General features: G+C 33.0%; 1 protein-coding gene across 1 annotated transcript; it reads left to right on the forward strand.

Moving 5' to 3' along the window:
* The first annotated feature begins 277 nt into the window (after window positions 1-277).
* On the forward strand, window positions 278-3,209 carry LOC121391105 (U2 small nuclear ribonucleoprotein auxiliary factor 35 kDa subunit-related protein 2-like). Its single transcript, XM_041522848.1, is given in 9 exon segments — window positions 278-318; window positions 1,148-1,256; window positions 1,802-1,996; window positions 2,140-2,223; window positions 2,282-2,337; window positions 2,424-2,475; window positions 2,477-2,534; window positions 2,611-2,725; window positions 2,780-3,209. Coding segments are annotated over 9 exon segments (1,140 nt in total).
* The last annotated feature ends 11,217 nt before the right edge of the window (window positions 3,210-14,426 follow it).

The following is a 14,426-nucleotide window of genomic DNA, read 5'->3' on the forward strand; positions in this document are numbered from 1 at the left end:
AGTGTTGGAATTATCTAGAAAAGTTTGTACATTCTATTTAGTAGACTCTAAGATATGTCTCATACTGTTGTCTGATTCTTCATCATCATTGATTGTCATAGCAACCTTCTCGTCTTCTTTTTGTTCAGTAATACCTTCATTTTCAAACAGAGGGGATTCATCCATTGGAGACACGTTTTAATAACGAAACCACACCTTGTCCTACCCCCAGACCACGCCTCAAGGACATGTGAGTATCGGGACCTTTAAAGGCGGCCATGAGACCTTGGAATTACTGATGGTTTTAGAGATTCCAGTCATTGAGTGGAGGAAATTAAGGTTACTAGACTTGTTAAATGAGCAATATTTAAAGTAAAAAGCGCAATATGATGTTAAATGTATATGATATACTTACATGTACCAGCTATAATGAGCTATGACTGCAACAAATTAATATGTTGTTGTTTTTATCTTTTGAAACAGTCATAAACAAAGGCGTGTACTCATTAACAAAGAAAGAAAGATAATTGTACGGAGACAATTAGTTGAGGAGAAAAGAAGAAGACAAGGTTAGTTAATAAAATTATACAGTGACATTTTTAATGTGTAATATTAGAGTTGTACGAGTCACCAAATTACAGGTAAAAAAGAAATGGATGAATGAATGAATGGATGGATGGATGGATGGATGATGAATGGATGGATGGATGAACACATGGATGGATGGATGAACACATGGATGGATGGATGGATGAATGGATGGATGGATGAACACATGGATGGATGGATGGATGATGATGGATGGATGGATGAATGGATGGGATGGATGGATGGATGAACACATGGATGGATGGATGGATGAATTATATATAAATTGATTGAAAAAATCAAATATGTACATCATTATGGATACATACCACGTTAAATGGATGTTTAAATGGATAGACAATAGTTAATACATTAATGGATGGATGAGTATAACTATAGATATATAATGAGTAATATAATGAGTAATATACTGAGTAATATACTGAATAATTTACTGAGTAATATACTGATTAATATACTGAGTAATAATATATTTATTGTAGAGAAAAGTTGCAAAGAGAAGAAGCTGAACAGTGAGTAAAAGAGAATGTTTATTTAATGGTTTATTAACTTTTATCAGACAACTACAGCACGAGGCGTGGTTAGAGAGAGATCGAATTAATCACGAATTGTTTATTAAACAAAAAGAAAAAGAAGACCAGAAATTAAAGGAGAGAGAAGAACGAGAGGTAAAGATTTTCTACAAGTCTTTAACCATGTGATAATCACATGACTAGCGGTTGATTACGTGAAGAGTGGGAGCACTAGAACGAAAGGAAAAAGAAGCAGAGGAAAAACGAGAGCAAGCTCGTCGTGAGAAAGAGGTAGAAATAATTAACTTTACAATGCTCTTAATAATACATATCTAGACATTGTTAGAGGAGGCACTATCATCTATCGATCAATCTTTGGAGAAAATGTCAGCAGAGGACAACTTAATGGATACACATGTGGTAAGATATGACATGTACATTTACTTTTACATGTAATTAGGGTGTCTATTGTTCCTCCTTTAATTCATATTTTTATCTCCTTCCATGTTCCTTCAAGCCATGGCACAATCCTATTGCTCCAATAGATGTCACTGAGATTATGAAAACTATTAGTAATAAATTATTGGGATGATGAAAAATCAGAACCACCTCCGCCAAAAGAGCCAGAGAAAGTGAAATATGGCACTGAAAAAGTAGGTAGTCATACTATTTATAGCTATCAATTATTATTTCCTTATAAGGACAAAATCAATTGTCCCTTCTTCATCAAGACGGGTGCATGTCGTTATGGCGACGGGTGTTCTCGTACACATCCTATCCCTGATTCTAGTACTACTCTTATTATACGAGGGATGTATAGTCATGTTGTACTCACACAGTTACAATTAGATGAACATGACCAAGATGTAGCATTAGAGGTGAGAGCAATCTCTGACGTATTAGTATTAATTCTATATACTTGAATGTATTATCTATGTTGAGGCTATCTTTATATTGAGGACACTTTTAAATTTTAGAGTGATTTCATTATATAATTTTGTTCCAATGTCTTTTGAATTTTGATCTTAGCTTGATGAAGATGATATGCTACAAGATTTTTAAAGAGTTCTATGAAGATGTCTTCCCTGAATTCAAAAAACACGGAGAGATTGTCCAATTCAAAGTAAATCAAAAATATAAATACAACAATTATCTATTGGTCTCCTCCCCCTTCATCAAAGGTTTCTTGTAATTACGAGCCTCATCTCCGTGGCAACGTATATGTCCAATATTCCACGTTAGTATCTTATAATAAATTTACACACATACAGATTTCTTTTAGACTTAGCAGTCCCTAAACCTGTCTTTATTTTATGCATTCAGTGAAGAGGAGTGTGCAAGAGCCTTACAGCAGTTCAATGGCCGTTACTATGCTGGGAAAACAATTGACTTGTCACTTCTGTCCAGTTGAAAAGTGGAAGACAGCCATTTGTGGTGAGTTGGATATAACAAGAGACAATTTTGATATGTGTAATAATGAACTATTTGATGTTAAATTGTCTCTTTGCAGGTCTTAATGATCTACGAAGATGTCCAAAGGGGAAACATTGTAACTTTCTTCATGTTTTTCGTAATCCTGATGGAAGCTTTAATTGGCCTGAGAAAGATTATGAAGAGGAATCAAAGTTAGTAATAAATATAATAAATAAACCTTTAAGTTTCTTTTAATGACTTGATAGAAAGAAAGAGAGGTCCAGAAGTCCTCAAGAGAGAGGAAGGTACCGTCGTCCAATGAGATATTCAAGGAGTAGGTCTCGTTCTGTTGAAAGACGACGCAGAAACAGAAGATCTCATTCTGGTTCGGTTCTCCAGAGAGAAGACGAAAGAGGTTACCGTTACCGTTCTCCCCGTCCTAGAAAGAGAAGTCGATCACCTGAACGGAGACGAATGAGGAGGTCACGTTCTCCTGAACGACGTGGTCATCACCATCGTAGGAGAGAATCTAGAAGTGATAGCAGTGATAGCTCCTCTGAGGATGATTCTGACCGCCGAAGTCTGTCCAATGGACATCTCTCTGATGATGATGACAGCCATGATGATAAACGAAGTCGTAAGAGAAAGGGATCTAAGGAGACTTTCCGATGCAGGAACTCATCGCCACAAACATAGTGATAAAAAGAACACAAGAAGCATCATCATCGAAGTCACAAAAAAACACATAAACACAGACACAGTCCAAATGGTAAAGACAAGAAGATGGAAGATGAGAAAAAAACACAATTAAGAATTCAACAAATGAGGGTACTTCATTGATGATAAATACAAAAATATACATGTAGTTATAATCCAAGGATAGCCATAGTTACGAGACCTATAAATAAAATTAACAGTAATGTCTATCTTATTGTAAAGTATTCTTTACTATTTTCTGATTATTAAAATTATAATTCATCTACCTCTAATATTAGTATAGACACTTACCACAGTGATCTAGGATAGCTACCATTAGTAAACTCTAGACTAGTGAACATCAATACTTACCAAAGTGACCTACGTTAGCTACCATTAGTAAGCTCTAGACTAGCAAACATCAATACTTACCAGAAGTGACCTACGTTAGCTACCATTAGTAAGCTCTAGACTAGTGAACATCAGTACTTACCACAGTGATCTAGGATAGCTACCATTAGTAAACTCTAGACTAGCAAACATCAATACTTACCAAAGTGACCTACGTTAGCTACCATTAGTAAGCTCTAGACTACAAACATCAATACTTACCACAGTGACTACGTTAGCTACCATTAGTAAGCTCTAGACTAGTGAACATCAGTACTTACCACAGTGATCTAGGATAGCTACCATTAGTAAACTCTAGACTAGCAAACATCAATACTTACCAAAAGTGACCTACGTTACACCATTAGTAAGCTCTAGACTAGCAAACATCAATACTTACCACAGTAGTGATCTAGGATAGCTACCATTAGTAAACTAGACTAGCAAACATCAATACTTACCAAAGTGACCTACGTTAGCTACCATTAGTAAGCTCTAGACTAGCAAACATCAATACTTACCACAGTGACCTACGTTAGCTACCATTAGTAAGCTCTAGACTAGTGAACATCAGTACTTACCACAGTGATCTAGGATAGCTACCATTAGTAACTCTAGACTAGCAACATCAATACTTACCACAGTGATCTAGGATAGCTACCATTAGTAGCTCTGACTAGCAAACATCAATACTTACCACAGTGACCTACGTTAGCTACCATTAGTAAGCTCTAGACTAGTGAACATCATTACTTACCACTTGACCTAGGATAGCTACCAGTAACTCTATATTAGCAAATATCAATACTTACAAAGTGACCTAGTTAGCTACCATTAGTAAGCTCTAGACTAGTGAACATCAGTACTTACCACAGTGACCTACGTTAGCTACCATTAGTAAGCTCTAGACTAGTGAACATCAGTACTTACCACAGTGACCTACGTTAGCTACCATTAGTAAGCTCTAGACTAGTGAACATCAGTACTTACCACAGTGACCTAGGATAGCTACCATTAGAAAACTCTAGACTAGCAAACATCATACTTACCACATGACCTACGTTAGCTACCATTAGTAAGCTCTAGACTAGTGAACATCAGTACTTACCACTGTGCCCTACGTTAGCTACCATTAGTAAGCTCTAGACTATTGAACATCAGTACTTACCACAGTGACCTACGTTAGCTACCATTAGTAAGCTCTAGACTAGTGAACATCACCATGACATCTAGACTACTGTTAACTTGGCATATTTTCCCATTGTTACCTAAAACAAATGATGCTATCAACTTCATGTTGATTTGTTACATGGATCCAGTCAGGCCAGGAGGACTCTCTCCATCAAGAGGTAAGAGAGAACAAACAATGACAATACACCTATTAATATTGTTAACCATCCCGGAGATGACTGACCTATGAAATCAAAGAAATCATTTAGCAGGAAGTCAACATGCATAGTTCTTGTGTGAAGTAATTGAAAGATATGTATTAATACACAGGACATTCTACTGAACCATTTAATATTTTTTTCCTTGTTAACAATTCAGGAATTTACCATTTCCTCTTGTGGTAATCGGTATGTTCCTATTCTCTGTTCTTGTTAAGAAAGGGAACTCTTTAAAATCACTGGAATTAATAACCTAAATAATGTACACATTAGATTACATCATAGTGTGTTTTTTTTAATGAAGTGATGTGAAACCATAGCAACAAATAACACATTCACAAGAAATGAAACACTTGAGAGTATCATTTATTGTTATCACATCATCGTGTCAGTCGTGTTGATAGATATGTGTACAGATAGAGCACATAGTTTGTGAAGTTAAAAAATACAATGTCTCTTTATTAAGATGTACTATAAATTCATTGGAAATAAGACGCTTTTGACTATCACTTTGCAATTGTATTAAATTGATGTTGTAATATTGTCAATTACACACACACACACACTCTTGTTTTTTTATCACTTCTGTTCTATGAGTGGTCAGTTGAGAGTGGACTTGTTTTTGTCCAATGAGTTTTTTGTTCCCTGATACAAGTCAATGCGAAATTTATCTTTCTGATCTTCACTACACGTTTTTTGTTGAGGTAAATGACAAATGACACTAGAATGGAATGCCACATTAACATTAATTAACGACAACAACTTCAAGTACACATAGCGTAGTTAGATGATATTAGACTATCTCAAATATGGATTTACAATACACATTAAGTTATGTAGTTATGCTATTGTCGTACAAACAAAACAACTAGACCACAATACATATATTAATAGCATTTTTATTGCCTTGTGGAATTTATAGAATGTATATTACATACACATCTACACAGCATTGTGATTGTATTGTGCCTTGAGGTTCCATTACTTTGTATTTGAAAGGGGAATTAGATAATACTAAAAAATGATAAAAATATTGATACAAGTAGCTTGTATGGTTAAATTAATACTTTTATACTTCAAAGGCACATCATAAGGATTGTATATTGTGAGAACTTGTTTATGATTTGTCTCATCAAATTTCAACTCTTCGGGGAAGACGAATATAGGCAGTTTCCTACTGGTAGCCATCTTGATATGGACTGCTATTCAGAGGTTAAAATATTATAGTCACGTGACTTTTCCTTTTAGAGAGGAACTAGTTTATATTTCTCATGCAAAAATGACTGTCTAGTTTTCGTATTCTTATTGTTTGGTAAGACTTCTTTTTGTTGTACTGAATGTTTCTTACTATATTAAAATAATTTTCTTGTTCAATAAAGTTCTATATATTTTTGCAGTTAACTAATATTTAGAGAAGAGAAGCACTGTAACCAACAACAATGGCCACCAGTATGGAGTCGCCTCAAAATAACTCTGTATCAAATTTGGACATGACACCTCGTTTTAGTTTAAATGATGGAAGAGCTATGATTGTGAGAAGTCACATGAATGGTAGTCTTGACTTGGATAATCATGGCAGTCCACCAGATATAGATGATGTACCATCCTCTAATGGCAGTATAGAAGATTTAAATATCCATAGCTGTGACAAGACCAGAAATAAAAGTGTGGATATTGGTCAAATTAGACTTAAATTACATTCCCAGTCTGATCAGGATGAATATCAATCATGTGAGTTGAGTAGTTATGTTGTCTCTCTTTCCTCCCTCCCTTCCCACTCTCAATCACTTCTCTCTCTTTTCCTGTACTTCTCTCTCTGTCTCTTCAACTAATTCCTGATCTTCTAGTGTTACATATGATTTGATAATAAATATCATTTATTTAACATTATTCATTACATATAACATCTTCTATAGTGATATACTTTAATTGTTATTCATTGTCATCAAATAACATCACTAAGTACATATACATGTGATTGGTTACATCAAGTATAGGAAGTGTTAGTACAGTAGTGATGTCAGAACTTAAGCTATCCTAGGTCACTATGGTAAATAATAATGTTTAACATAGAGTTTACCTAATGGTAGCTGTCCCAGGTCAATGTAGTAAGTACTGATGTTCACTAGTTTTAGAGCTTACTAATGGTAGCTATCCTAGGTCACTGTGGTAAGTACTGATGTTCACTAGTCTAGAGCTTTACTATGGTAGCTATTCTAGGTCACTGTGGTAAGTACTGATGTTCACTAGTCTAGAGTTTACTAATGGTAGCTATCCTAGGTCACTGTGGTAAGTACTGATGTTCACTAGTTTAGAAGCTATCCTAGGTCACTGTGGTAAGTACTGATGTTCACTAGTGCTATCCTAGGTCACCGTGTATGCTATATATCTAACACAAAAAAAATATTTATTGTTCATATCTCCTTAAGATCAAAAAGAATAAGTAACTATAGTCTCCTATTCTGTCTGTAGTCTCTAATTTGTACTTATTGTAAATTACAATGAAGGAGTCTAGTTTTTTCTTTGACCTTGACTTCCCTTCACACTGCTATATACTATGTGATGATCTATAGTTGTTTTCATTGAGATCCTTTTTCATAATGAGTCATTGAAGTCATTGTTAAGTTAATTATATATTATAGAAGTGCTTTGTTATATCAGTTTTAAAGAGAATGGATACACACACTTGTATCAGTTGATTTTGAAATGAGATCACAGTACTAGAATTCTTTGCCTGTAATTCTGTATTGGTTGATAACATTAAAGTATAGTGAAAATATTATATGGATTATATGAATGAAAGCAGCTAATAACTAGGTTTGTTTTTTACTAGTGATAGTTTGATAACAAGGTTGTTTAATGAGGGAGTTGTCATGTTTTGTTATCATAATTATCTTAGATCCGTTGTAATAGTTTGTTTATTTCTAAATTTTTAGTCTAAATCTATGACTTAAAAAGGAAGATAATATGTATACAACTTACAGTGTGATTGTAAATGTTACACGATTACTGGCTTTTTAAAAGACTTTGGCAATTTAACAGCATAATGACTTATTTTATAATGTTCTGGCATGTCAATTATATTAATAGTAGTATCTATCCTTACTGACTATCCTACCTTTGTAAATGAATCTTTATTCTCTGCTTATCTGTGTATTATACAGACTAACTAGTCTACATACTTAAATGATTGATCTTTAAGTGGTACTCCATGTTTGATGATTCTTAATATGCTTGTCTCACTTGTCATTACATGAAGTGCATGTGTTAATAATGTTTTTAAATCTAGTTAGGCTTCTGTTAATCGTATTGTCAATGTAATCAATTTTAATAATGAGACATCAAGTGATGATGATCCTGTTCATAGTCTCTTTGTAACAGACAAGATATATTGGTATTGTCAATATATCATAGCTATTCTAAGTGTAAGATTTGGAAAGTAAGTTCTTGAATAAATGTAATATTTGTGTGAAACAAATGGCTTAAGAATTATATTATATTACTTCTAATGTAAAATTATCAAACTTTGAATAGTAATGTCATTATACTCTTTTACTTGTATATTGTACTCAGTAATATGTTGCTGTCTGCCATTCCATTTGTATTGTTTGCAAACAGTATAACCTCTGATGGTGTCTCAGCATATATCTGGTTTGTTTGGAAATACCATTAAATACATGTTGGCAAAATATATTATGTATAGAAGACTGTTAGACATCAGTACTTACCACAGTGACCTAGGATAGCTACCATTAGTAAACTCTAGACTAGTGAACATTAGTACTTACCAGATTGACCTAGGATAGCTAAATTCTATGCTAATAAGCACTTGGTACATATTAACTGTACAGATGTCCAAATATAAATAGTGTTAAGTGACACACCCTTGGACATATTCCATCCCACATTGACATGAATTATAGTAGTAGACCACAATGTAATATACACTATGTATATTACATTACTGTTGTGCTAGACCTAATAGTGACTGTAGCCTATATTCTAAGTTATGCTACGAACTAGAGCTATCGTAGGTCACTGTGATAAGTACTGATGTTCACTAGTCTAGAGCTTACTAATAATAGCTATCCTAGGTCACTGTGGTTAGTACTGATGTTCACTAGTCTAGAGTTTACTAATAATAGCTATCGTAGGTCATTGTGATAAGTACTGAAGAGCTTACTAATGGTAGCTATTGTAGGTCACTGTGGTAAGTACTGATGTTCACTAGTCTAGAACTTACTAATAATAGCTATCGTAGGTCACTGTGGTAAGTACTGATGTTCACTAGTCTAGAGTTTACTAATAATAGCTATCGTAGGTCATTGTGATAAGTACTGAAGAGCTTACTAATGGTAGCTATTGTAGGTCACTGTGGTAAGTACTGATGTTCACTAGTCTAGAGCTTACTAATAATAGCTATCGTAGGTCACTGTGGTTAGTACTGATGTTCACTAGTCTAGAGCTTACTAATGGTAGTTATCGTAGGTCATTGTGATAAGTACTGAAGAGCTTACTAATGGTAGCTATTGTAGGTCACTGTGGTAAGTACTGATGTTTGAATAGTCATCAAAAGTTGCTGTGTTAAGTATCAATATTCATTTGTCTAGAACATAAATTTAATTGTGCATGATATCTGAACATTATATAATATGATAAATTAGTTAATATGTTATACATTGTCCTTACACTTTATATTATGAGACAACATGTCTCTTAACTCAATTATCTTTACAATATAATAACGCTTTTGACCACAAATTTGTAAAATTATAAAAACTGGATCACATGTGTGTGTTAACTATAATCACTGATTAGTAATAGCTATTAACATTTTATTTTATTTTGTATTTGTAATAATTATTTTCTGTAATAAAACTTTTCTGAATCTTATCACAACAGAAAAGCTAATATCAGTATTCACTAATTTCAAACATTAATCATTAATTATTAATTAATTATTTTATTATAATATTTTAAGTGATACACTAACGCAGTTTTCCTTAAGAGTATAAAATACATCATCTTCTGGTGAGGAGATAAATATAATAAATTATAAAATATTGAGGAACTGTAGTTTATCTCTGTTACTTCTAGTAATAGGAATTGTCAAAAAACCAACCCTCCTCCTTCAAGATTAGAAAAGCAATTTACAATATCTGTAATAATAGATTTGTCAGTTGTGATGTTAACAGAATAAATTGTGCTGATGATGCACATATCTGAGGTTATGTTGGTCATATGTATATATATATATGTGTGTGTGTGTAAATATGTGCAAACAGTGCAGTGTGTGTGAGTAAATATTTCTCTCTCTCTCTCTTCTCCCTCATTCTCTCCCTCTCTGTCTCTTTCTCTCTCTCTCTTTTCTCCCTCTCGTTATTAAGTTCAAACTGAATTGAGGAGATTAAAGGATCAAATTACGCAATTGAGTAAGAAGAACTACAAATTAGAAAAAGATCTCAATTTTTTTTGACTCAAAATTGCACTGTTAATCACTCACAAGATATCTCTAGAGGTATGTAGTACATTAATAAAGAGTTGAGATATATTTTTTTATTGAGATCACTGACATTTCAAACCAATAATTATAAAATAAATATTTTTATAAATAGAACAATAATTCTATAAATAGAACAATAATTCTATAAATAGACATTTTTTACTGCTTCAAATATTGGTTTTTAGAAGTTGTCATTATTTTATTGTTAAGTGATAACAAATTGACTTGGCATATGAGTCTACCATGTTGCTGTCATCAGAAACCTTAGTGTAGTATATTGTATATTCCCTTAATGGACAGAACTCTAATAGTATCATTATAGTTTGAGTCAATTAGTTGTTGTTTTATTGTTATAGTGTAGTGGTCCTGAATTAATCAGTCAAATGAATTATTTATTAGAAGATATTGTTTCTATTAATGTGTTAATATTATAATATGTTCTCTTTATAGGAAGTAGAGAGACATTTAAATGTTGTTCCTCAAATGTCAGGTAAGATTATAAAATGATAAGGGTTTAACGTCTCACTCTCTCTCTCTCTCTCTCTCTCTCTCTCTCTCTCTCTCTCTCTCTCTCTCTCTCTCTCTCTCTCTCTCTCTCTCTCTCTCTCTCTCTCTCTCTCTCTCTTCTCTCTCTCTCTCTCTCTCTCTTTCTCTCTCTCTCTCTCTCTCAGGGTCGCTAAAAGAAACCCACAATCTAGAGGTCAGTACAATAATTATGTAATATTAATGATGATATATATTGTTGTGTTGTAGGTTTATGGAGAACTTTTTTTGATCTTACAAACGAATCCAGAATACATTGCAAAACTAACCCGACTTGTGTCACAGAAAGAGATTGATGGTAAGATAATTAATTAATTTGCTGTTATTAGACTGAAGTATGGGAATAGAGACTTCAGTATGAAGTCAATATGCTGGGAATGAGACTGTAGGCCTAATTTTTTGAGCTAAATGTGAGAATGAGAATCAAAATTGGGAATGAGACTTTAGTATTATATGTAATCAGCTATGTATGAGAATGAGACTTGAGAGTTGGAATGAGACTTGTATAGTATAGGAATGTGATTTGAATGGATTTAAGGAGCCTATTCTATTTTGTAGGTCTCTTACAGATTGTCATGTTCTCATTATATGGTAATCAGTATGAAGACAGAGAGGAACATTTATTGTTATCAATGTTTTGAGGTGAGGAGAATATACTAGCTATGTTATAGTTTCTAGACATTGTTTATGAGGTCATCTATTGTTTTCTAAAGTAATAAACATTGTCCTGTATTTCTTAAGGCCATTGATCTTTAATTTTTTTGACAATGCCTCTCTTATTTCCATTTTTTTGACATTTCCTCTTTATAATTATGAGAATACTTTACAAATTTTTGTCACAGCCCCTTTATAATTTTGACAGTACTTTACAAATTTTTGACACGGCCCCTTTATAATTTTGACAGTACTTTACAAATTTTTGACACAGCCCTTTATAATTTTGACAGTACTTTACAAATTTTTGACACAGCCCCTTTATAATTTTGACAGTACTTTACAAATTTTTGACACATCCCTTTATAATTTTGACAGTACTTTGCAAATTTTTGACATTGCTTTATTTTATTTCATAATTTTAACACAACTTTTTATTAACATTTATTTATTTTAGTATGCACTAACATATGAAGTACAAGAAGCAACAGAAATCAACAGTTTAATGAGAGCTAATACAGCCATTACAAGAATGATGACAACATACTGCAGGTATATTGTGTAATAGCACTGTATAATTATAACACACACCTCCCTTCCCTGCCTCTCTCTCCTTCCTTCTCCAGACGTGGTCCAGGTCAAGAATTTGTACGTATTACATTAGAAGATGTTATCGAGCAGTTAGCAGTTTATGATGAACCGCTGGAAATAGATCCTCTTAAGGTAATAATGTAACAGAGTTAATAATCCTCTATCTTTGTTCTTAACAATGTACCTAACATACTAGCAGCAGAATGTTATACCTTAATAGTCCCATGGTTTTAAAGTCCAGGGGATATAAGACTAATTTCTTATTGAAGTTTGTTGCTGGTATATTAACAACTCCTTTGCCTTGTAATGTTATTTTATACTTATATATTATATATATATACACTTGAATGTTATAGATATTTTAGTATATATATATACTAAAGTATCTAAGTCTGTTGAAGAGTGCTCGATATCATTTAGACAGAGCGGGTTAGACCAGAATTGAAGGACAAAAGAACAGAGCTCTCGCTTTGTTGCTGTTACTCCGAGTTTCATGCGTTATGCGATCATCAGAGCTGTCTGATGATCGCATAACGCGTGAAACTTGGAGTAACAGCAACAAAGCAAGAGCTCTGTTCTTTTGTCCTTCAATTCTGGTCTATAATATATATATATATATATACACTTGAATGTTATAGATATACCAGAAAATGATAGAGGACGGAGAGGTGATACGTACTGAGGAGTCTAGTATATATTTGGATGAAGCTGAAAGTAACACAGTTGTTCAGACAAGAATACAAGAAAATATCCTTGAAAATTTACAAACTACAATAATTATTATGATTGTTGTTATTGTTTTTCTTAACTTGTTGTCTTTTTAAGAGCTCCAGTTTTAGAAGACTTTGTTTTAAAAATACTTGAGCAACTTAAGATGTCAATTGATAAAGTACCATATGGTATAAGATGGCTATGTAAAGCTACCAAAGTCTTAGTACAGGTATATACAGCTGTAATTTATCAGTACGTATTGTAATATACTTGTAAATAAATGGTATATTCAACAAATTATAAATTTTAAAAAAATTACAGGAGAAGTTTCCGGATGCCTTATCTGATCGAATCAATTCTTTTATTGGTGGATTTTTCTTCTTGAGGTACATCAATCCTATTATTGCCACCCCTCATGGTAAGTTATCACACACACACACACATCTCTTTTAACATCTTGCATGCTAATTCTATATTGACAGAACACAGTATAACTTTTTAAAATAATATGTAGAATGGATATCTTTGATATAATAAATATTGTACAATATAATTAGCTAAACCATTGTGAATGGTAAAAGTCATTTCATATTATTTTGAACTGTATTATTATCTGCTATAATACTAAATATAATTATTGTAATCATTTTAATAACATTTGATTCTTTTGCTATGCAATATAACAGCCTTACCAACATTTTTCTCTGTCTCTCTGTCTCTGTCTCTGTCTCTCTGTCTGTCTCTCTCTTTCTGTCTCTCTGTCTGTCTCTCTGTCTCTCTCTCTCTGTCTCTCTCTCTCTCTCTCTCTGTCTCTCTCGTCTGTCTCTCTCTCTGTCTGTCTCTCTCTGTATCTCTCTGTCTCTCTGTCTGTCTCTCTCTCTGTCTCTCTCTGTCTCTCTCTAGCATATCGTCTTCTTCCCAATACACCCACACAACGAGCAAGAAGAAATTTTACTTTAGTAATATATATCCAATATTTACTTTAATTAATTTATTTGATCAAATGTATTCTGTAGGTTGCCAAGTTAATACAGAAACTTGCAAATACATCAAGTGTACGAGAAAGTTATATGCTTCCTCTAGAACCATTTGTGAAGAGACATAATGAAGAATTGAAGGTTAGTATTATGTATATAGTATTAAGGAAACATTACAATAACTTGAATAGTATTGTCTGTGTGTGTTAATAGTGAGAAATTGTATGATGTAGAGATGGTCCATTACTTCAACATGAAGATAATATGAATACTATTAATATTAATGTATTAATTATAATTAGAACTTGTTTATTGTCTGATTGTACACCTTATATATTATTAGATAATATTAACCACAACTTAAATTATAGACACACACACACACACACACATACATACAAAAGGAAGGCGGTCACTAGTTGTTAAATAAAACCATTGCCTATTATTGTGTCAGTTATAA

The sequence above is a fragment of the Gigantopelta aegis genome, unplaced genomic scaffold (assembly GCF_016097555.1).
Source record: "Gigantopelta aegis isolate Gae_Host unplaced genomic scaffold, Gae_host_genome ctg1719_pilon_pilon:::debris, whole genome shotgun sequence".
In the NCBI taxonomy this organism is placed as follows: Eukaryota; Metazoa; Mollusca; class Gastropoda; order Neomphalida; family Peltospiridae; genus Gigantopelta; species Gigantopelta aegis.